Source organism: Nansenia antarctica, assembly GCF_963989245.1.
Source record: "Nansenia antarctica genome assembly, chromosome: 1".
NCBI lineage: Eukaryota > Metazoa > Chordata > Actinopteri > Argentiniformes > Microstomatidae > Nansenia > Nansenia antarctica.
The window spans coordinates 54,564,596-54,589,692 of NC_137674.1; the positions used below are offsets into that span (position 1 = coordinate 54,564,596).

At 43.0% G+C, this 25,097-nt stretch overlaps 1 protein-coding gene across 1 annotated transcript; it reads right to left on the reverse strand.

Annotated features, from left to right (window-relative positions):
• Positions 1-9,558: 9,558 nt before the first annotated feature.
• xrcc3 (X-ray repair complementing defective repair in Chinese hamster cells 3) lies at positions 9,559-24,300 on the reverse strand. The gene is made up of 7 exons (XM_080540937.1): positions 24,205-24,300; positions 23,908-24,045; positions 21,223-21,435; positions 20,851-21,005; positions 11,221-11,433; positions 10,980-11,026; positions 9,559-10,169 (listed from the first exon to the last, which is right to left on the reverse strand). The coding sequence occupies exons 1-7, from the start codon at positions 24,275-24,277 to the stop codon at positions 9,941-9,943; spliced, it is 1,068 nt and encodes a 355-aa protein (XP_080397063.1). The 5' UTR covers positions 24,278-24,300; the 3' UTR covers positions 9,559-9,940.
• Positions 24,301-25,097: the final 797 nt, after the last annotated feature.

Below are 25,097 nucleotides of genomic sequence, written 5' to 3' on the forward strand. Positions count from 1 at the left end.
TCACAGAAGGCCTTAGCTTGCTCCGTAGCAGCCTCAATCTGTGTAGCAGTTGTCATGGCCCTTTCCAGTGTAAGTTTATTGTCCATCAAAAGTCTTTCACGGATCCGCGGGTTGTGTAGATGTTCAACTAGCTGATCACGGATCGCCTCATCCGCACGATCGCCATAGTCGCACGTAGCTGCAAGTTCACGTAGTGCAATCACATACTGAAGGACCGTTTCATTCTGCATCTGTACTCTCTTACGGAAAGCATGGCGTTCAGCAACAGTGTTTGTCTTGGGCACAAAGTACTCCTCCAACGCAGTCATTGCAGTGTCGTAATCTGCACCTGTGTTCGGGAGCGAGTAGAAGAGACGCTGTCCCTCGGTGCCCAGGCAGTGTAGTAAGACGGCTCTACGCCGTGCAGCAGGCCAAGCATTACCGCTAGCATTGATGACCAGCAAATAGTTCTCAAAAATTCGCCGCCATGTCTTGAATGGAATGGTGGGCTCACCAGGCGCAGGCAGGAAAAAACAGGGAAACGGCACGTTTACAGCCATTGTAAAAACTAGTAACTCCGATTACTCGTCGCCAATTGTGATGTCCGGACTGGACTTGTAAGTAATAATAGTAGATAGAGAACGTGGTCCATCAAACGCAGGTTTATTCTTTACAGCATCAGTATAGCAGCAAACTACTCAACATAACTTCTCAGCATGAATGAGTATGGCAGCCAACTACCCAGCATACACTTCAACTTCCTCCCTAGTCTAACACGTGATTCCGTCTTAAAGGGCAGGACACAACACAATTGTTATGGTATTTTATATAGTTGGAAAGCCTGATTAGTCACCTTTACAACGAGGTACAACTTGTAAGGATCATGCATTTGTGGAATGAGCAACACAGCTAACCGTGTGGGTAGCGGCCCAAAGAAATTTGCCAAAATCCCCTGCAATATTCTTTCAATGGGGGCAGTGTCATGGTGTGGGGTGGTATCTCTCTCACAGGCAAAACAGAACTTGTTATCATTGAAGGCAATCTCAATGCAGTGAGATATCAGAATGATATTCTGGAGCCAGTGGCGATCCCATATCTCCAGAATCTGGGACCTAACTCCATCCTCCAGGAGGACAACACTCATCCCCACAGAGCCAGGATCATCACAGAGTACCTCCAGAATTTGGGAGTGGAGAGGATGGAATGGCCTGCCGTGAGTCCAGACCTCAACCCAATTGAACACTTGTGGGATCAGCTTGGGCGTGCTGTACGTGCCAGAGTGACCAACGCAACCGTGTTGGCTGACTTGTGGCAAATCCTGGTTGAGGAATGGGATGCCATTCCACAGCAGTGTGTGACCAGCATGAGGAGGAGGTGCCAAACTGTTGTGACTGCGTATGGATCTTCCACACGCTACTGAGGTCCCTGACAGTGTAAAATGAATAAAGTGTAAAAATGGGCAATATGTTGTTGTTTTTTTGTCTTATTACTATGGAAGAGTGTAATCATCCAATCCACCAAGAAACTCAAAACGAGAGTGAATACCAACAGAAGGATTTTGCTGTGTTGCTCATTCCACGAATGCATGATGCTTACAAGTTGTACCTCGTTGTAAAGGTGACTAATCAGGCTTTCCAACGATATAAAATACAATACCAATTGGTATTATTAAAGGGGAGGAATAATCGACCGAAATAACGTTTCCGAACTTTTTTGGGGGAGTTTATATATGAGTGACTTGGATAGGTCATGCACCATGGTAGAGGGTTGAGAGAAGATTCGACTGTATATCATCTCTCAATTCAGATTCTTGGGATGTAGGAAGTAAAAAGTGAATTCAACAAATTTAACTGAATCAACTAGAACATTTTGGGGACAACCCTACTTTTTAGCTAGCGATACCCTCTTCAATGCATAATCCTGTGGAATCAAGAAACTATTGCTCTTGCATGAGTGTGTTTGTGAATGAGCAAACCTGGATGAGAGCTGTGAAAGCTCACTCTCAGCAACTACTGTATGTCAGTGTGTATGTGTGTTTTGTGTAGTATCTATGCATGTGTATGTGCTTGTGCACTGTATGTGTGTCCAGTGGGGAGATGGCAGCTCAGTGTAATCATTAGTAATGCCACCAAATGCAAATGCTCAACAAACAGACCAATTAACAGGGTGTCCTATGTTCCAGGCCTCCATATGCGGACACAAAGACACCCATTATATTATGTATACTGACCATAAATCAGTTTCTGATGTCATCCTGTGACAGTGCAACACAATGTAGCACTGAGGCTTTTACGGTAGCTACAGTAGCCAGAGTGGTGGCTGAGGCGTGAGAGGTTGCTACACATTTCTCATCCCGCTGCCCCCTGTGCCTTTTGCATCCTATAGTGCTGGCAAACGTGTAGCTCCAAATACGGTATACAATGCCTTAACCGTTTTATGTTTAAAAACTTAACAGGGCAAAACCAAGCTGTGCTTGGATGTCATTCATGTGTACCTTGGTGGAAGACACAGAATCTCACTGTGAAAACATCAACACACACATTCCACAAAGCAACACATTAAATATACAACATGTCGTGGGCAATTCTTTCAATATCTTATTTATTTTTACTCAATTACTGACTAGTAAATTATTATAGAAATCAGAGTTGTTGATTGTTCAAGTTAGACTGCATTTATTGTAAAGCACAATAGCATACAGCCGAGATCCGTTTGCAAAGGCAACTCCACTCCTGTTCCCAACACCTTCCTTATATCTCTCAACCAGTAACTCCCCACATTACTAATTTACATATATTGGTCTAAGACAATTGGCAATCAGCCATAAATCATGCGGGAGAAAAGTCCCCCCTCGGTTCCTCCGCTAGTCAGGGTCCGGTTGATTGAGTACCGACCCCCTCCCTGGAACTCTAACGGTCATCCATGGTCAAGGATGTAGAAAACACAGGTGGTGTTCAAATCTCTACAGAGACCTCCCTGTCGTTATTGCCAAATGCACCGGCTAGTTTCTCACCTCCTTGACCATCAGTTCGACCCCTACATTACTACTAATTTAAACAAAACCTTACTGTTCTGTTCCCTTAATTGACCCTCCTCGAGAGTAGAATAGATCTCTCCTGCTAGATGATAGTTACTCCAATAACACTACCAAAACAAGTAATTTGTTTTTAGAAAAGTATTTTTCAACAGCCTGATTAGTAGACATTGGTCAAAGGCCACAGCCTACCCTGTCTAATCTTTAATGCATACACTTTTACTGTAAAAAAAGGGATTAACAATCTCATAACCATATTGTTTACATCCTATTAACCTACACCACATTCCCATTCACCAGAGTCACCTAGGGAAGAAAGGTTAATCAATTTGCATTTTTATTTTATTTTACACAGTCCAATATTCCTAATGTTCGATATTCAATCTTTAATCTTTAGAAGAGAGGTGGATCTCCCCCTTCCTCCTGTAGACTCGTCTTGGCTCTCCTTGTAGACTCGTCTCGGCTCTCCCTGTAAACTCGTCTCGGCTTTCCCTGTAGACTCGTCTCAGCTCTCCCTGTAGACTCGTCTCGGCTCTCCCTGTAGACTCGTCTCGGCTCTCCCTGTTCAAGTCCTCTGCTGGGCCGTGTGAGAACAGGAGGCCTGGTTGTTCTCCCCCCCCTGGTTTCATCGGCCGCACTCTTCCAGCTCCAATCAGATTGTTGTCTGGAACACAGGACACAAACCAACCAAGCAGTATCTTCGAAAATTCAAACACCACTGTATTCTTTCTCAAAACATGTTTTTGTTCAACGCTGCTATTTTTCTCATTTTACTTTTTCCCACTTCAGGCAAAACTGCAAAACTCTTATAACCTCCACAATTTCTGTTATAACCTCCCCCCTGGTTTCAACACTCATATCTTTCCCTGCAGACACACCTGTAGGTATGGTACAGTGGGGGACATATTGAGACATCAGCTGTGATTTCCCAAAATGTCATCTTCACCCTGAATAGGCCCCCACACTCTAAACAGTGTAGATCTGTAGTTCGAAGGCTCTGCACCAGTGACCCATGCCATTATTGTCCCTCTTTTGGAGTGTTGAAACCCAATACTTTACAATTTCCCCAGAAGCAATTGTCAAATTGAGATACTGAGATGCAATGATCACATTTGTAAGATAATGCCATCAAAAGTTCAACTTTTTAGTTCCATTTAACTTCAATTACACCAGATGCACATTTTAGTCACACTCTCGATTATTATGATAATTCCTGCAGAACCTGTGTGTGTGTCCTTGCAAGATACAGCCAAATCTCCCTGGCCCAATGGCCTGCTTTGCCACAATAGTGACACACATCAGTCATTCTCTCTCCCCCCTCTGCCCTGACACACGACAGAGGGGTCTCCTACAAAGATTGTTGGCCTGTGTCATAGTTCTTTCGTCTACAGACTTCCAGCCAGTGTTCTAACAGGTCCCATTCTGGGACATAACGGTACGCCACACTCCCTCCTCGGCCTTGTGGGCCAGATGAGGAGACGGCGCTCTCCCCCTCCTCTTCAGACTCATTGTAAACACACCACACGTGGTCCCATGCTCCCCCCTCCACCGAGGATGAATTCTGCATGTTAGCTTGTGCTAATTTCTCCTCTGCCTTAATCACTTCATGATGATAGACACAGCTAGTCAAACTCATTTCTGAAACAGCTTGTAGTGACATTCTAAGACTAGACTAGCCCGTGTAGAGAGGCAAGCGAGGGAGAGGGACAAAGTGAACTGTGTGTGTGTGTGTGTGTGTGTCGAGTCTGTGTGTTGAATCTGGCCAAGGTTACCAGACACAGAGTCCTTTTTTCCTCTGAGAATAACTCAACTCTTAAACTTGGTTGGGTCACTGAATCAATGTATGACACACAACGTCTATATCAACTTCCCCAAATCTCCCTTATTATTCTTTATCACCAATTGTATTGACAAAGGAAGCACCAATTACCCACAAGCTTGTTTTTTCTTGATATGTAGACTGTTTGTTCTACAAGATCCCAATATCACAGTAAGACAGTAGCCTATCCTGTCCGCTTTATTCCCAATTGTATGGACACAGAAAATTCCCCACAAGCTTGTTATGATTAGTTTTCAGATTTCTCCCATACTAGACAAAGCCACCACCTGTATTATGCATTTGTCGTCAGGGAGACTGTATCATATCTCCTGTTTCGATAGACCACTGGACTTTCTATAGGCTTGTCGATAGACAAACTATAGACTTACCAGCAGACAACTAGACTTGATCAATAGACAACTATAGACTTAAGCTCTAGACCACTATAGACTTTATTGAGACAACTATAGACTTTATCAATAGCCAACTATGGACTTTATTGAGACAACTATAGACTTTATCAATAGCCAACTATGGACTTTATTGAGACAACTATAGACTTTATCAATAGACAACTATAGACTTTATTGAGACAACTATATACTTTATCAATAGCCACCTATAGACTTTATTGAGACAACTATAGACTTTATCAATAGCCAACTATAGACTTTATTGAGACAACTAGATTTTTAGAACTCACTTTTTAGTTGATCTTTGCTGTAAGCACGGACTGGAGCCACCTGTCACCACGGAGTTCCTCTCCTCTGTCAGGAAGGGAGTGGAGGGGTGCACGTCTTTGTTTTTGCTGTCCGCCGGCTCACTGTTACCACGATGTACCAGTTCAAAAGTTCAGTCGCTAAATCCTGGGTCACGGAAACCAATTGTAGAATCTTCTTGTCGGTAAAATGATGGAATGGATCAATCTATTGAGGATTGTGATCTTAAATGCGTTGTGTGTCATCTCAGGATAGATTAGGTGCGCAGCATACACGATTTGACAAGAAAATAGAATGTTCAACACGGGTCGGAATCTCTGTACTTGATTTATTAAGACAGCCAGCGAATGGTTCATCAGCACAGTATCTCAGCATACGGCATTCAACGACCATTCCACGACATTCAACGAACTCAACGACATCATTATGACATACAGACAGGCTTAAATACTCTCTCGACCACCCTCTGTCTGTGCCCTGGCGCCTAACCCCCAAGGTTTAAGATAACAACCTCTCGAGTCTGCATATTGTGGCGTTATTGCTACCCCTGAAGAGCAGGCTGACCTGGAAGGAACAGAATGTGTGTGTCTGAGTGACCTGAGAATAGAGTACCGGTATGTGTGTGTGTGTGGGTCTGTGTCATGTGTGTGTCTGACAGACAGAAGCATAAATGTTGCTAAGATCTAACACCGGTGTTCATTTTAAAGGTACAATTAAAGATAGTTTATTTGACCATGACAATATAGTGTCTTTTAGCAATGAAGAAATAGAATTAGAAATAACCAACAAACGCCTCATACAAAATCACAAAAAGTCACAAAGAACACATCCACCAAGGATGGTTTTCTAATCAAATTAAAGTCACCATATCAGACTCTTTAAAGTATAAAGGTGACTATTAAAGCACAAAATCAAAGTATCAACTAAAGCCCGGTACACACATAAGGATTTTCTAAATCTTAACATATTTTTTATCTGAGACAGACCCCACACATGAAGATAAGAAATCATGGATTGAACAGCCTTGATCGTATTGTGTGTGGTGTGCGCCGATATTCCCATTTCAGCACACCCCATACATAAAGATTATCGTTACGACAGTCTAGAGTCGCGTTCCCCAGGCCAGAAATCTTGCATGATCAAACGTGATCTAACGTAGTACCCTGACTGACCTGTATGTGTGACAGGGCAAATAAAGTGGCGAAGAACGAAAAGAAGAAGTCAGCTCGCTTCTTGATTGGCTACAATCCATCCACGTCACAATTGGACTCGCGAGCAGGGTTGCCAGATGGGAGAGATAGAGTTGGGTGTCATCGGCATAGCAGTGGAAGCGGAGGCCGTGGCGGCGGAGGACCTGTCCAAGTGTTGGTGGACCTGTCCACCTGTGTTGGAGACGGGTGAGGAGGATGGAATGGTTGATGGTGTCAAAGGCAGCGCTGAGGTTGAGGAGGATGAGGATAGTGAGGCGGCCATAGTCAGCAGAGAGGAGTATGTCATTGGTGATTTTTAGTAGTGCTGTTTCAGTGCTGTGTTTGGAATGGAAGCCAGATTGGAATGGTTCATACAGGTTATTGGAGTCTAGGTGGGATTTGAGTTGGGCAGCAACAACTTTCTCAAGGATTTTGGACAGGAAGGTGTGATTGGAAATGGGTCGGTAGTTGTTGGGGGTGTCAGGGTCGAGACCGGGTTTTTTAAGGATGGGGGTAATAGCAGCGAGCTTGAGGGCAGGGGGGACAATGCCGGTGGACAGGGAGGAGTTAATTATGTTTGTGATGAGTGGGGTGAGTGTGGGGAGACAGGCTTTGACTAGGGAGGAGGGAATGCGCAGGTTGAGGACTTCATGCTGGTGACTGTGGAGGATAGGACGGAATCAGTTATTGGGCTGAAAGATGTAAGAGGATGACTTGGGGGTCGTGGGGGGTTGGAATGGGGGTCAGGGAGGGTGGTGGGAGAGGCAGCAGTCAACTGGTTGTGTATTGTGTACATTTTGGTTTGAAAGAATGTTAGAAATAGGTTGCATTTGCATTTGGGGTTGTTACGGCCAGAATCGATGATGAAGAATAGTAGGAGGAGCGCGCACTGTTGAGGGCTTCTTTATATTGTTGTTGCTGAAGTTTGTAGGCATCCAAATGGACAGTGAGACCAGTTCTTTTGTGTAGGCGTTCAAGTTGACGGCCTTTGGCTTTGAGATGGTGGAGTTGGTCGGTGTACCAGGAGGCAGAGTGAGTGAAGGAGACAGATTTGCTTTTGGTGGGAGCAACCTGGTCAAGGCAGGAGGAAAGTGCATCATTGTAGGTGTTGACCAGTTTAGTGGGGGAGACGCCTGGAGTGAGGGCAGAGTCAGAGATGGAGTCAGCCAGGATGGAGGAGAAGGAGGAGAGGTTAATGGACTTGAGGTTCCGGAATGTTATGGTGCGTTTCTGTTTGTCATGGGGGGTGGGGATGTCTATGTCCAGGGTGATGGCCAGACGGGCAGAGATAGTGAGGTCTGTGCTGGTCAGATTGCTGATGATGATGCCAGAGGTGCAGACCAGGTCCAGTGTGTGTCCTTTTCTGTGGGTGGGGATGTGGTAGAATGGGAGATTCACAGCTTGAAAGTGCACTTGAAACATCTGCAGGAATTGCGTGACGCAATCAAGTCATCATGGACCAGAATCTCAAAGGAATGTTTCCAACATCTTGTGGAATCAATACCACAAAGAATTGAGGCTGTTTTGAGAGCAAAGGGAGGCCCTACTCAATATTAGTAAAGTGTTCCTAATAAAGTGTTCATCATCGTGAGTGTATATCATGCATTACTCAGGGCTTCGCTATTTCTTATAATACGATCTGCTGTAACATTCATATGCCACTGAGGACATCGACACATCGGCCTGTAAGCAGTCTGTTAATATTTGCATACCCTCGCATCTCCACATACTGTATCTATACACTCACCACTTTATTAGGTACCGGGTTGGGCCCCCTCTTTTGCCTTCAGAACTGCCTTAATTCTTTGTGGCATAGATTCAACAAGGTGCTCCTTCCTTAGAGATTTTGGTCCATATTGACATTATAACATCACACAGTTGCTGAAGATTTGTGACAAAAATATATCCCCCACACCATTACACCACCACCACTATTTTTGTCCAGAGAACTGCCGCACACTGGATCTCTGGCACCAACACCCATGTCACATTCAAAGTCACTTAATTCACCTTTCTTTCCCATTCTGATGCTTGGTTTGAAGTGCAGCAGATCGTCTTGACCATGTCTACATGCCTAAATGCATTGAGTTGCTGCCACATGATTGGCTGATTAGATATTTGCGTTAATGTGCAGTTGAAAAGGTGACCTGATGGGGGGATAAGAGAACATGAGCGGCTATGGCTCAGGAGGTAGAGTCGATGATTGCAAGGTGATTAATGATTGCAGGTCGGCAGATTGGTGGTTCGATCCAACACATGGCCACATGTCGAGGTGTCCTTGGGTAAGACACTGAACTCCAAATTGCTCCCAATGAGCGGACCGGGCACCTTGCATGGTAGCTTGCCGCCGTTGGTGTGTGAATGTGTGAATGAGAGGCCATTGTAAAGCACTTTGGAATAAGGTGCTATATAAGTGCATTCAGTCCATTTAGTAACGTGGCCGGTGAGTGTATATAATATACTAAGCACTTGTACTTGACCTAGAAAAACAACAACCTCGCACCTTCTGACTCTAGAAAACCAAAACGTTTAATATTTGAAACTCTCCAAAATGTTTTACTCTATGTTGTGAAGTGCTACCAATAACCCCACTGTTAAAAAACACTAAATTCTGTATAAAAAGAGTAAGTAAGTACTGTATAAAATATAATTTATTTTTCAAATGGAAGAGGGACAAACATTTGTGTATGGGCATGGTCAGCTAATGTAACATAGTGATCAATCAACTAATTAAAAACAAGATCCAAACTTTCCATACTGTTAGAAACAAACAAAAACATTTTATAGACTAAATAGTCTAATCTCTCTAATACCTAATTAAAAATGATTTAAAAAATTGCATTGACGTGGTTTGTCAGGACTCAAATACAATCGATCAAGAATATAGAAACGAATATAACTTAATACAACATAATATTCACAGTTCATCTTAAATACTATTTGTTCCATTTCCTCATAATATGCCTTTTTTACAATACAGATGGATGTTGAGGCACAATGTAAGGCACAGAGTCATGTATACTTCAGTATCTTCTGTGGTGCATGTCATGTTTCAAAATGGATCATGAAAAAAAGAGGAAGTACAATTGAAGTAAGAGTGTCCTAGCAGGGTATTGTGGTGTTATGTTTCTAGTGCAGTGTCTGAGAGCCAGCGAGGTCCAGCATTGTGCAGTGGTCACCAGGGTCTGTTCCTGAGCCGTCACTGACCAGAGGCTGTGTCTGGTAGCCCTCTCACTCCTTCCTCCCAGACGCCACACAGGCAGCTGGCTCGAGACAGATGGGGCGCAAACACCACCTCCAGCCTGCGGGGTGCACTAGCTTGGCCTACTGCACCAATGGGATCTTGTAGGCGCTTCAACATCAGTCTCACCATCACCTGGCTGGCCCAGGCCATGCCCAGGGCGGGCAGCACCTTGTTCCCCACCAGCCTGGAAGCGTCCACACACACGTCCACACACACGTCCACACACACACACACACACACACACACACACACACACACACACGCACACACATTTTAAATACTTTATTTATGTCCACATACAAAGTACAATATCTAAAGGACATAAATAATAACAGTGCATTTTGATATCATGGAAACAGTCAGTTACAGTAGTGCTGAGCCAACAACCAGTTCTGCCACACACAGGATGTTATTCACACCAGACCAGTGGGTTGATCAATAAGCCGAGCGGGTGTCCACAGTGGTTCTCAGGTGTAAACACGCCGCTCCCGAAGAATATTCCATTCAAGAGGGAAATGAGACGGAGCCAGCTTCTCGGATCTCCCGATGAAACGTAGGTGTCAGCATGGCGGCTCCGGTCTGCCAAACTGCTCCGGTAAGCTCTCTCGTGGACTTGGAAGTCCGACCACTGTTGCTCGTTCAGGGGCTGCACCCAGTCAGAGAAGTCCTCTCGAGTCTCCCTGCCCAACAGGTGTTCTGGGGTTGGGTTGGATTGCTGGCGGTAGACTCTTCCACTTTGGAGTGCTTGTTTGAAGGCAACTTTGATTGTTGAAACCAGACACATTGTCCAAACTAATCGCCACAATATCATTCTGCACTTTACTGCATTTACGGCGGCAGTTACGACGGGTGTGCGCTTAGATGTTTAGAATGGTGCGCTCCGGCAGAGGAGCTACGTCCGCACACACGCACACACACACACACACACACACACACACTTAGCCAAGGACCAATATCTATACAGATTTTCTCAGATAAGAGGACTAGTATTTACCCATAATTACAGAGTACTGGATCTGAGCCGTCCACAACATCAGTCACCTGAGGAGAAAGTGAAAAAGATCATTTGAATAATGCGATTTGAATAATCACCAACCGATTCTCAGATGTGGTCCCTTTCAACACTAGAAGCCTCAGAGATTAAGTCACATAAGGCAAATGTGCACCTACTTTTTGTTTATTATCAAGGATACACAGATCTGCATGTTCACTTCAATAAAGGTCTTGCTGCCTACCTGGTTAATGCACAGCACCGGTGCACTGTAGCTGTGGCTTAGGTGGTGGAGAGTCCTGGCGAGGGCCACCAGGTGGCGCGCTCTCTCCACGCCCTCATGGGCCAGGAAGTCGCTGCGGAACAAGGAGGCGACAGAGTCTACCACCACCAGCCTCACCAGGCCCCGGGACAGCAGGATGGGTACCCGCTGAGAGAGACAGGCCTGCAGCGCCCCCTATGGGACAGAACACCAACACTCAGTTCAAAGCTTCAGTCCACTGTGAGTGGAGGTAACTCCGGTCCATGGGAGCGGCAGTCCTGCTCATGTTCTCTTATACCCCATCAGGTCACTGATTCATCAATGTTACTGGTGGAATCCAATCCGAAGCAGTCATCCGTAAACCCTGCCCACATGTACCTGAATACTGCACAGATGCAATTGCGTCACGGAAATTCCACTTTTTGACCCTGAAAAACTCCCTAGTTGCTATGATAGTATGTTTTGGGTCTTTGTCTGTATGATGAAGAGCCATCCAATGAATATGGAGGCTGCACTTATGTTTCTGTACACTTCAGAATACCTTCTGCTGCTGCAGTCAGCAATTTCATCACACCTACCTCCTGGAGAGTGTTCCTGATCTGTGGGACAGTTATTTTAATGCCGACCAGCCCGTTTGTAATTGCTGTGTTCACCCTTGCTTTTGTTTATATAGTGACTAGATTTAGCCAAAAATCCAAGTTGCTGAGAGACACGAGCAGGGTTTGGGTGAAGTTGTGTGACGCGCTAAAAACAATTCGCTTGAGATAAAAAGGTAAGTTTAAGGCATTTATTGAATATAAAACAATCCAGCTCGGTGACGTACATAAATCCAAAAGCGACCAAAAAACAAAGAATGTCAAACAAATAGTAAATGAAATGCGGTCAACAAAAATATACAGCAACCCTGTCTCCCCTCCCTCTCCACTCCCGCCATACAGGTAAACAGGTGCTTAAAGTAACCTCAGGTAGGCCCGCCCATAATCATGTGACTTCCGGAAGGGTTATCAAACAATAAACGTGATCAAAACAATAAACAAACAAATCAAATAAGCTCATAATAAACCCATTAGCTTTTCGTACTAAATACCCAATAATCATATTCATGGCTCCTACAGTTTATTTTAAATTATGTTCCAAATTGTTGATTTTGGCAAGCCTACGGTTTTGGCTATGTTTCAGTTATTTTTCTTAACTGTCTTTGACACCTCTTTGGTCCTCATGTTGATAGACACCGACAGCTCTCTAGGCTTTGGAGTTTGCACAAATGATGTGACGGAACACACCTGTCAAGCCAATTGCCCTATTTATTATGCTAAAATAGGGAGACTATGCATAAAAAGTGTTGTGATTTCAGAATGGTGAAACCAATATGTACATAAATAGCATCAAATAAAAAACATTTCTTAAAGACATTTCTACTTTAACCTCATAGTAATTGTTTGATTTCAAACCCAATCTTGGGAAAGAAATGTGTTTCGATGTGTGTTTGTTTTGCTCTACATCGACAGCTCCTAAAATAATAAAAAAGCTCTATCGATAAATTGTTTCTGGAGTTAAATAATCTCCTATCCTATACAACATTGGGACTTTGTTTTCCAAATCCGATGCCAGGAGGCTGAGACGTGACTACCACCGCTACTAGCTAGCCACTGCAGCTAACCAGCTAGCCACCGAAACATCTTTAAACGGGACATCTTTTATCGGGAAATCACCCCGAATTACTAACAGCCTTATATATTCCTATACTACATGCTTCTGTGATATTGCTAGCTCACCATAACTTAATTGTTTTCTCTTCTCAGTGACACTACTCTCCTCTCCCATGGCTTGCTCCCGCTGCCTGGAGCTTAGCCACCAGGTCGAGGAGATGAAGGGTCGGATCTCAGCTCTCTACCAGATCAAAGAAGGAGAGAAATATCTTGATACAATAACTGATACAATAACTGACACAATAGTTACAGACACAGAATGCACGCAGACCACAATATCAATATCAAAGCCCTCGCATGTAAGCCCCATCCCAGGTATAACTCACTCTGACCCTATACCAGCAGGCACTTGGACCACCGTCAAGAAGAGGAGTCGTACCAAAGATTCCTCCAGTACCATCCCCCATGATGCCATCCTACTGCGAAAGCATCCTACTGCGAAAGCTTTGAGGTGCTGGAGAAGCTAGAACAACACCAGTCCACGTCGAAGGCTAAGACAAGAGGCCCTGTGTGAGCAGTTCCTGGCCCTACACCCCCATTCGGCACCCAGGGGCTGTCCCTTTCCCCACCCACCCTGCTATGTCCCCTACAGGTCCACCATGCCATCCTGCCACGGCGAGAAAGCAGTCACCCAGATGCCCGACATCTCCCCCTGGTCGCCAGCAGAGGAAACAACTGCAGTTTGTGTCCCCTTCCCCCCCGTCCCTCGGGAACTGAGGCAGCCACCCCCACGGAGCCCACAGCCAGAGAAGCCCAAAGGTAACATGACACGAACACTGTAACAAACACTGGTAAGTCCTGCATCATCTCGGTCCCCTTCCCATCTCCCAGGTATGGCGACACCAAATACAGTAGAAGTCGAGGCCTCTACCTCTGGTTACAGGGATAGATCTCATTTATAGACAACTTCACCACGTTCTTTAACTGTAGGGATCTTTTTGCGAGAGAGTTTTACCCAAACAGGTATGGTGCCCGCCTGCTGTCCATGTCCATGGACCTAGCTGTTCAGCCCTGGACCTGGCCGTAGCCTAGAGCAGAGGTTCCCAAAGTGGGTGCCGCGGCACCTGTCCGGGGGTGCCGCCAAATCTGCTCGTAAAAAAATAAAAAAAATAAAAATATTTTATACAATTATAATAATAATACATTCATAAACGTTTGTTTATTACATGTGCAATGGGGTTCATAAGCAAATAAAAGATATACGGCAGTCTGGGGATTTACACGGTAAATCAAATGAAGAACTACAAGTCCCTGATGACAGGGAGATGACGTCACCCAAAAAGGGGCGTGGACATTACGATGACAGGGAGATGACGCGCAATTGCTCTGATGAATCCATTCATTGTTGTGTCCAAAAGACTTGACAGCGAGAAAATACAAATAAATTAAAAAATGGATCGATTCCTTAAAAGGAATGCCTCACAGGTCACCACGGCAGAAGAAGCTAAGGAACCAGCAGCAAAAAGGAGTAAACTCCGACTATACAACGAAAGCTACCTTCGGTATGGGTTCACCTGGACTGGAGATGCTAACTGCCCGACGCCAGAATGCCTCATCTGCAGAGAAAAATTATCAAACCAAGCAATGGTGCCAAGTAAGCTATCAAGACACTTTGACACAAAACACTCTGCCTATGAATCCAAAGACCTTGAGTATTTCAAGAGACTGAAATCACAAAATGATAAGCAGAGTCAGCATATGATTTCATGTGCACGTGTCTCTGACAAAGCACAGGAGGCCAGCTATTTGGTGGCGCAGTTAATAGCGAAAGCTAAAAAGCCCCACACTATCGCCGAGTCCCTCATCATACCAGCATGTAAGGAAATTGTTAGGGTGATGATAGGGCCAGCTGCTGCAAAAGAAATTGGCAAAATTCCGTTATCTGACAACACAATAAAACGTCGCATTGATGACATGTCAGTTGACATTGAAACTGTTCTCACCGAAAAAATTAAGAAAAGTGGGAAATTTGCTCTGCAAGTCGACGATTCAACAGATATTAGTGGCCACTGCCAACTCATTGCCAACGTGAGATATGTTGATGCAGAATCCATTGAGGATAACTTCTTTTTTTGCAAAGAGTTAAAGACACATGCAACCGGAGATGAGATTTTCAAAGTCACTGATGAATACCTGAGAGAGTGGGGCCTTAACTGGGGAATGTGTGTCAGCGTCTGCACCGACGGGGCTGCGTCAATGACAGGGAGGGTGAAGGGCTTTGTAAGTAAAGTGAGAAAGGAAAATCCAGCCGTGCAGATAAACCACTGCATGCTACACCGAGAAGCCCTTGTCGCCAAGGCTATGCCCCCAGACCTCACTGAAGTCTTGGACCAAGCTGTGAAAATTGTTAATTATGTAAAATCACGCCCGCTGAAGTCACGGCTGTTCAGCACATTGTGCAATGAGATGGGGTCCGAGCATGAGGGGCTCTTATTACACACAGAGGTCCGCTGGCTGTCGCGGGGCAAGGTGTTATCCCGTGTCTATGAGCTCCGAGATGAACTGATAACTTTTGGCAGTGAGCACGACTTGCCATACAAAGAACAATTGGAAGATGAATCGTGGTGGAATAAGCTTGCTTATCTGGCAGATATTTTTAGCCACCTTAATGACCTCAACATAAAAATGCAAGGGAAGGCTGAGAATATCCTGACAGCGACAGACAAACTGAACGGATTCCGATCCAAATTGAGACGGTGGCAAGACGGGGTGGCCAAGAAAAACATAGAAATGTTTACGTTGACGGCCAATGACGCAGCACACAAGTCAGCGTCTTTCTTGAATCTGATCGCTGCGCACCTACGTGTGCTGGAGGAGAGATTTGAGTCCTATTTCCCTCCAATGAACGAAGACTTCGACTGGCTCCGGGATCCGTTCAACCCCCTCTCATCAGCATCAGCCGCTAGTTTGAGCAGCAAAGCTCAAGATGAACTGGCAGAGCTCATTATGGACCGCACACTGAAGCTCAAACATGGTGAGCTAGGTTTGGATAGGTTTTGGCTGCTTGTGGGACATGAATATCCATCTCTCTCAGAGAGCGCCATCAAGGTGCTTTTACCCTTCCCAACCTCCTACTTGTGCGAGCTGGCTTTTTCTTCTCTAGCATACGTCAAGAACAAGACACGCACGCGTCTGTCAGTGGAACAGGACCTGCGTGTCGCGCTGTCCACTATCTCTCCCCGCATAAAGAGACTCTGCTCCCAAAAGCAGGCGCATGTGTCCCACTAATGCGCACAACATATTTCTTTGTTTTGTATTTCTCTCAATATTTGTAATTCTGTCATGATTATTATTGTTACATTATTATAGTTGTGAGTTACCCGTTTGGTTCAGATGTGAAATAATAATCTCAGAATGAGCATTGAAATGAGAATTACATTTTAAGGCATTATTTTAAGCCCCCCCAAAAAAGCATTGTTCCATTGATTGATTATACAGGCCTTTGATATTTTATTTGTGTGAAGAATTCCCTCTGAGTCTCCTCCCATATTGTACAATCCTTGAGGGCCACAATTTTATTTTATTTAGCGATAGTTTGACTGACCTATGCATTCTTGCCCATCCGTTACAGTTCATTTATGACTTTTATTATCTTGTTAAAATTCATTGGGGCAATACTTGTGTATTATATATAAACACACATTTTCAAACCAATTCATCGTGTATTGTTTTTAGTTTAAGCTCCGAGGCATTTTTAAAATCTTCGTAGAGTTGGGGTGCCTTGGAGAAGGGGGAAAGCTTCAGGGGTGCCTTGGTTAAAAAAAGTTTGGGAACCTCTGGCCTAGAGGACCTTGATGTGGGGTGAGTCTGATCCTTTCCTCTAACACCGAACATGCCAGCCAGACTATTGTTTCCCACCGGACCCCCATCACCACAAACAAGGTAATACATGGTGTATAAGAAACTTAGTACCCATTCCATTAACTATACCCTCGAGTCAGTCCCTTTATCCAGATGACATCTCAATGGCAATTTTGAATATCAGGTCCCTATCGACCAACAAAACATTTGTCATAAATGAGCTCATTTGTGATAGAAAACTAGACTGTATGTTTCTAACTGAAACCTGGCTAGACACAAATGGAGCAGCAGCTCTTATCGAGGCTTCTCCCCCCAACTACAGTTTTTTTCAATCTACCAGAAATGGGAAAAAAGATGAGGAACAGCTACCATAGCGTCAAATTATCTAAACTGCAGGAGCATTGGAGTGATAGCAAGCGGACTGAGACCACCCTCTCTAAGCGGAGTCGGTCCGGTTGATTTGCTCTGGAACAGAGTGCGATTGCTGTGTTCACATATCCCCAAACGAACCGAATTAGGAGGGAAACACTCCCTGATTCTGAACAATGAGCTAGGTGTGAATCCACCCTTAGTTACTGTGGTTTGGAGTCAAGTTTAAAAGCATTTATATGCACTGTTAAGGTTGCCAGTGTTTCACATTAATTACCTAAACTGAGGCGGCCCGCCATAGTCTAATTTCTCTGCCATAGTGGCATAACAACATGAAATTTTTTTTTATATGCGAGCGCCGCAAAATTGTTTACATTTTTTAAATAAATTAAATAATAATTTGTGATGTCTGGTGTGTTTTAATCTGGAAGGGGAAACATATATAGACATAACATTGTACAATTTACACTTTCAAAGTTGGTCAGATCTGTTTGCATAGGACCGTTAAGGTACTTTCAAAACAAAAATAAATAAATTAAGTCTAGACATGTCTGTACGGATCGCCCTCCACGGTACGGCACGCATGTGTACCGCGGATCAATTGCAACATTTTAACAAGTAATAATATGACTTAATATTAGTTAATATCTCTTGTAAATCACAATGTAGAGTTGCCAACCTTACACTCATCTAGCTAGTTAGCTTAGCAGTCGTAGCTCAATTTAAAATTGGAGTGAGAAGCAGAGTTGTTGCCTTGTTGAAAACATATTCAGACTCCCAGCTGTTCTACACGAGTTTATGACATGCAGCTGTATCATGCGGTGGTTTCTATGCAAACCAGAGACTATAAAAACAAAAGATATTCATTCTGAAATAACATGAACTATTATCCTTACACTCAGGTGGACTCAATTCAACTTGTTGAATGACTTGTTGAAGACATTTAGCATTTGACCTAATTTTAAGAGTGACAAAGGGTCTGAATACTTATGTACATGAGGTATTTCTGTATTTACATTTTAATACATTTGCAAACATTAAAAAACGTTTTTACTTAGATTATGGGGTACTGTGTGTGGATTGATGGCAAATCTATTCAAAAATGTGAAAAAAGTGAAGGGGTCTAAATACTTTCTGAAGCCTATGTAGAGACAAATCATGAATATCATTAACTTGAACCCTGGAAAGCAGTAGAGATTAAATCCCACGATAATTAGTTATAATAAGTTATATATAAAAGTTCTTTTTTTTCAATCTCAATTTCTTTCTTTGAGAAGCATGAATAAAAATCAAAATGTATTTAGTTTATGCAATGATAAAATTAAAAACTGCCGATACACATTCGGTATTCGGCCAAGTGTTTCCTTAAATTCGGCTTCGGCCTCGGCCAAGAATTTTCATTTCGGTGCATCCCTAGCAATGATAGGTTGATAATGCGAAAAAAAAAGAATCCGTTGTTTACTCACTACACGTGAAGCTGGAAATCCACAACAACAAGGCTGCGTTCGTAATTTCGCTCTGGAATCTGATCAGCATTCAAGGAACGCCTCTTGTCCAATCAAATTACGTGGTCCCTTTATGATGTCGGACCCAGTGTGCGCTCCGGCACTCTCAAAGCGAATTTACGGACGCGGCCCAAGTGTATCATGGCGAGCTAGTTACGTTGTTCCGCGGAGAAGAACTCGAAATGCCTCCCTCGTCATTTAAAAATAAATGTATGGGAGCACTTTGCCTTCTCTGTCAATTATGACGGGAGGCACGAAAAAGGTAGCTCGACAACTTCTGATAATGTAGCCATTTTTTTCATACCATGTTCAAAATAAGGGTTCACTTTATTGTTTAGTTAAAAGTGGCATAAAACATGTTTATTCGTCTGCTTTAAAGAGCCCAGTGATTCACTGCTGCAACCAGGCGCCTCCTTCTCTCATATCATTTAAGTTGAATGTGTATTTCAGTATAATATGTAATGTTTGAGTGTAGAATATGTTATATATATATATATATATATATATATATATATATATATTACCAGTTTTGACATCTTGAATGTTGTTGGATTTCACATACCGTATTTTCCGCACTATAAGGCGCACCGGATTATAAGGCGCACCTTCAATGAATGGCCTATTTTAGAATTGTTTTCATATACAAGGCGCACCGGATTATAAGGCGCACCGGATTATAAAGCGCATAGAATAGAAAATACTGCAGTCAAACGTTTGACTGGGGTTGCGTTACGCCCAAGCTCCACCTACTGCGTTGCGTCACCTCTCCATCGGTGTTGTGTCAACTTCCCGTTGTCCATGCTCCACCTGAGCGTTGTCACCGTCAACGTTCTACCTGCTCCACTGTCAAAAATATATATTTTTCCACCTCAAGTATCAGCCGTTCGTCATCCATTTTTGCAACAAGCGTCAAGGACCTGCGGTGATTCACAGCTGACTCGCGTGAATAGCAATTCGCAATAGCTGCGACCACGAGATATAGAGTAGTTAGCTACAAGCATTTTCAATCTGGTATTATCTCTATTAGTGGATTAACCGCTGTGGTGATTTAACAGCGGATAAAAATACATCAAGTAGACTACAAACAGAGCAAAACAATAAAACAACACCAGAAAACAACCAATAGGCTATACAATTATAACCAACAACCAATATGTGACAGCTCCTGGTGAAATGTGCAACGTAATTTTTCAGTTTTGTGACTCTGAACGCAGCCACAGCTACGAACACTGCTAACAAAACACATCGCTACGAAGGTCTAAACTGTATTTTAATAACATGACAACATACTGGGAGAACATCGACATGCTAAAAACACATAACTACACATAACTAGATGAACACACAGTTCTTGCTTTTGAACACGAGCTAAAACGAAAGTATGTTTACAAATCAACCCTCCCTTACCGGTAGCCTCCGGCAAACGAGAATAATGAATCCAATACACAAATTATAAGTGTTTAGTGATCGTTAAACTGTTGTTTATTAGATCGAGTGGGTACTTTAAAACTTCAAGTTGAAAGCACCAAGAATAGTAGAAGTATTATAATAGAAGGACCGCCTCGAAATTCATCGATGTTCATGTCCCGTGCTCGCGCTGTTGCCTTCATTCGAATAGTGACTGTAGAGACGCTTCTACTTGCGGCTCTCTGTTCAACAACCCACTGTTGGAGTTTGTCCTCTAACTGTGTCTAACTGTGGCCATCTCGCTTTGTTCCCTCGGAAACTCTGTTTAGTCTTCTTTACTTGGGGTCTTTATACACACACAAGTGGTGTGGGACTGACTACCGGTGTTTACTGATTACCGTAATGCTGCAAGCGGTGCGCCTTTGTAGTTTACCAGTCGTACTGAAACATTTTGACAGAGCGCCTTGAGCGCCGTGTACAACCAGTATGGATCAACCAATTAACAAATTGATCCATATATAAGGCGCTCCGGGTTATAAGGCGCACTGTCGTTTTTTGGGAAAATTAAAGACTTTTAAGTGCGCCTTATAGTGCGGAAAATACGGTAATAAAAGGTGTTTTTACAGAATTCAAAGAAAAAGCAGTTTTTATAAAAAATAAAAATGTTTTGTGTTGATCCGATCTGTGACTCAAAAACCGTGACACGATCCGAACCATGAGTTAGGTGATCCATTACACCCCTACTGCTAACCAGGTCTCATGGAGGGTACTAATGATTGTTCAATGCTAAACAAACAACGACTACTGCACACACGTCTTACCAGATCGGCAGCATGTTCAATGTAGATGTTGTCACTGAAGCGGATGCTGCGTATCAGGGCCTGGGGAAGGTCTGGCCGCAGCCGAGCCTGCTGGGTAATCAGCTGCCACAGCCGCTTAATGGGGAAGGAGTCCTCTGTGCAGATATACACTGCTCCTGCAGGTGAAGAAACAGGTACACACACACACACACACTTTACTGAATTTCCCTATCAAAAATAGATATATAACAGTATTATGATGTATGGTAAGGGCTTAAAGTCTGCAGCTAGTTCAAAATGCAGTTGCCAGACTCAACCAAACGAATCTCAGTCGACAGAGCAAAATGACCAAACTGTTGAATATTCGGGGCAGCCCTCCTATGTTGTTGTTACCTGAGTTGAGCCCCCCGTACTCCTGAGGGTACTGGACGCTGAGACTCAGCTGGAGGCCAAACTGGGTCTTCCCTGCACCACTCTCCCCAGCCAGCTCTGTGATTCCTCTCAGGGGGACTCCACCTCGCAGCAGAGCATCCAGGACAGGACAAGCCAGAGTCAGTTGGTGGCCAGGCTCCAGAGATGGACAGTCCCCGCAGTGCAGCTGGAGGGCTGTGTGGGCATTCAATTACATTTTCTATCGCTTCTGGTAAAAATAACAAAATTGGCTCAGCAAGATTGAGGGGTTGAGTCCCTATGTGCACTGGCACAGGATTGCTTTAGGCCCTGAATGTGTGTGTGTGTGTGTGTGTGTGTGTGTGTGTGTGTGTGTGTGTGTGTGTGTGTGTGTGTCTATGACCTTGAGGACACAGACCCTGGATTAGGGTTCAAGGTTAGGGTCAGGGGTGGGCGAGGTGAGCAACAATCAGACAGAAAATCATCTCAGATTTTTTTCGCAGACCCCCCCAGTTTAAGAACTGCTGGCCTAGTGGATAGTAAGTTGAACTGGTAACTTGAAGGTCATGAGTTCAAACTAGTGTAAGTTCACTAGTGTGCCCTTGAGTAAGCCCTAAGCTACTCCAGGGAGACTCTCCCTGTAATCTCTAATTGTAAGTCACTTTGGCTGACGTGAAAATTATCTACCAGCAACATAGACTACAGTTTCAATGTCTACATCTGCAAATATGTACATATATTTTTTTAATTAGGGAAAAAACAAAGGTTCGGCCACCGAATGTATTCGGACGAATAATAGCAAAAAAAGCACATTCAGTATTCGGACGAATGTGTGAAAAGACTAAATGTTCACTGCCGAATAGTAGCAGGGTTTTTCCTGCATAGAGAATTATGAGGCGGCTGTCTCCGTCATATTTCTTGCCGCCTCCAGCTCTCGCCAAAAATCTTCTAACTGCAATTGCAGCATTGCGCCGACGTGGTGGCGGGGGTGCTATTTAACCCTAACCCTGGTGGCGCATGCATTTCAAGTGGCAACTTTGTAATCATGACGATTTTTTTGGTTTATTGCGAGTTTTCGGTCTCCAGGCTCTCGGTTCAACTCAAGTTTGTATGACGCAGTTTGACGAGATGCGCAATGCATTTTGGGGAAGTTGAGTAGGAATAGTGTGGTGTCATGGCATACTCAAAGATTTGGCCAAATCTAGTATACATACTAGATTTCTTGCATACTCAAATTTCACATAATACAGTGTGAACGCACTCGCATACTCAAACTACGTCATATCTAGTATGAGTAGTATGCTAGTAGCCTATGCCATTCCGAACACATCCATCGTGTACCTACACCGGCACCAGGAATACACCACTGGCACAGGGAAAACGAATAGCCTATCTTCTAGTGACTAATCGGATAGGTAGCAGTCAGGTTGCAGTTGCAGCTGTGTGTGGCCTACATGAGTTCCTCGTATTCGGGTTAAGAGAAGTCTGATGTGTGTCTTAAAAACACCGTTTTAACATTTATTAGCTAAATTTGACTAGTCGTAATTCGATTTTTACTAGTCTAAATTTGTATTCAAGATATCTATAACGTCATTCTGACTAGTTAAACGACAGTTAGAGATATCTGTAATTCAGTTTTGACTAGTCAAAATTGAATTACAGATATCAGCAGTGATGTCACCGAAAACGACACTCAACTCGTCACACATCCTTAACTGACATTGCAGATATCTGTAATTCAGTTTTGACTAGTCAAAATAATAGTTGCAGATATCTCAAACGTCATTATGATTAGTAGAATTGTATTGCATGACGATGCTCATGGTGCGAGGTATCTCATGATATTGGCGGGACCAGCAAAGCATTTGATGAGTGTTGGCAGAAGCAATGGCGGTTGCTGTGGTGGATAGGACAGCGCGAAAATGCCATGAAATAGAGAGAACATATCATCAAGGGATTTGTGGTGAACGTGAGATTCGTTCACTAGATGCTTGTAGTAGAAATCTACAGCGCAGTAATTGAAGCTGCTCCAGCGATTTCTGACAACAACAGACATATCTGAAACGTCATTTCGCCTAGTCTAAACTCTAATTTAAGATATCTGTAATAACATTTCGACTAGGCAGAATGAAAGTTAAAGATATCACCAATTTGAGATATCAATCATTAAAATGAATTTCAAGATATCTATCAATAGATATCTACAATTAAATTAAGACTATTCCTAATTCCAGTTTAAGATATCTACAACTTCATTCAAGATATCGTCAACTTAATTTAAGATATCTTTAAGGACAATGTAGATATCTTGAATTAATGGGAATTAAAGATATCTTGAACTGGAATTATGACTAGTCAGAAGGAAACCGTAGATATCTGAAACTGTAATTACAACTAGTCATAATTTAGTTGCAGATATCGGCAATGTGAATAGCTGATATCTACAACTGAATTGTAGATATCTGTAATGACAAACCCCATACACTTGAATGGCAAAATAAATTTGAATCTTACTAGTCAAAATATAATTACAGATATCTAAAATGTGAGTTTTGATTAGTCAAAATATAATTAAAGATATCTTGAATTTGAGTTTTGACTAGGCAAAATGATGTTGCAGATATCAGTAATGAATATCCATTGTAGCTAATAAATGTTAAAACGGCTTGCCATATTATGTTGTCTAACCTGTTGTAGGTGGATGTCGGCGATACGTAGAAGCAACCGCAGTGTGCAGGTGGTGGACGTCGGACTTTGACAGATGGGTAAGTCGCTGCAGATCTGGACCAGAAAGACTGAGAATCTTCTTTGCTGAATTTATGGAAGCTGAAAATTATTATAATAATTGGAAAAGACGCACCCTGTTAAATAATGCATTTAGCGACAGCACATCCGACAGTATTGACAAACGATTGCTTCAGTTTTGTGCAAGAAAGCAAGAGGACACATTGTGTAGTGGCAAGCTAAATAGTTAGTTGTTTGTACCTTTTTTTACGGCTGCTATAATCCTAGGGTTTAGTTCAAGTTGTTCCCAATCAATATTTCCCACAAAATCCATTTAGTCTGCGTTACATCTCGCCACTCTAACTTCAAAACTTCATTTTTTTCACTTCACTCTGAGAACTAGAACCTAAACTCATCTGTTCTCTGCTCCTGTAGTGTAACTCCGCCCATCTACTTCCGGTCACTGTAAATGCATGCAAATCGACATTTCTTCCAAATAAAAGCGCTCAAATTAAACTTTATTTTGCATTTAAACACGGAGAATAAGGATCAAGGAACCACAAACAATTTACGGATTATCTTTTTTCCTCAGTGCAACTTTAAACGTCACTTTTAGAAATGCGTGTATAGCTTGACGTGGATCTTTCCATTTGTTTTACATTAAAATATTTGTTTACCTATTTAAATGTAAATATTGATATTACAAACTATGATGTATAATGTGTTGGTTGTTTATATATAAAATAAACGATCTAATACTAAGTAATCTGTTTTTGTCATCTCTTACCTGGACTTGCTAGAACAGTACCTATTGATTATACGTATTACGTATAATGGAAATGATTTCAGGACCATGGATAGCATCTCACAAATAAATAGATTGCCTACTGTATGGCCACAGTAAAAAGCCATCAACACCTTTATACAAATATAATAGGCATTACATGCAATTGCACCAATATATAATTTGTAAAGCTCAAAATTACTTTTTAAAAATGGTATATAGTTTCTGTTCAGTAACTCGTCGTTATTTTAGCGAAAATAAGAGAACAGTGATCCACTTTACATTCATCCCTTATCTTGCGCTTCTATTTTGGTGTCGCGAAAAACGAAACCGGAAGTTTTAATAGAGGAAAACGCCCATTAGAGCTCAT

What these genes read in the sequence shown, in the direction of transcription:
- xrcc3 (XM_080540937.1), bottom strand. Translation starts at nt 24,277, where the DNA reads ATGGATTTTGTGGGAAATATTGATTGGGAACAACTTGAACTAAACCCT. An exon ending in TATAGCAGCCGTAAAAAAAG is followed by an intron (nt 24,046 to 24,204) that starts GTACAAACAACT and finishes AATAATTTTCAG; the next exon opens with CTTCCATAAATTCAGCAAAG. An exon ending in CCGACATCCACCTACAACAG is followed by an intron (nt 21,436 to 23,907) that starts GTTAGACAACAT and finishes ATGCCCACACAG; the next exon opens with CCCTCCAGCTGCACTGCGGG.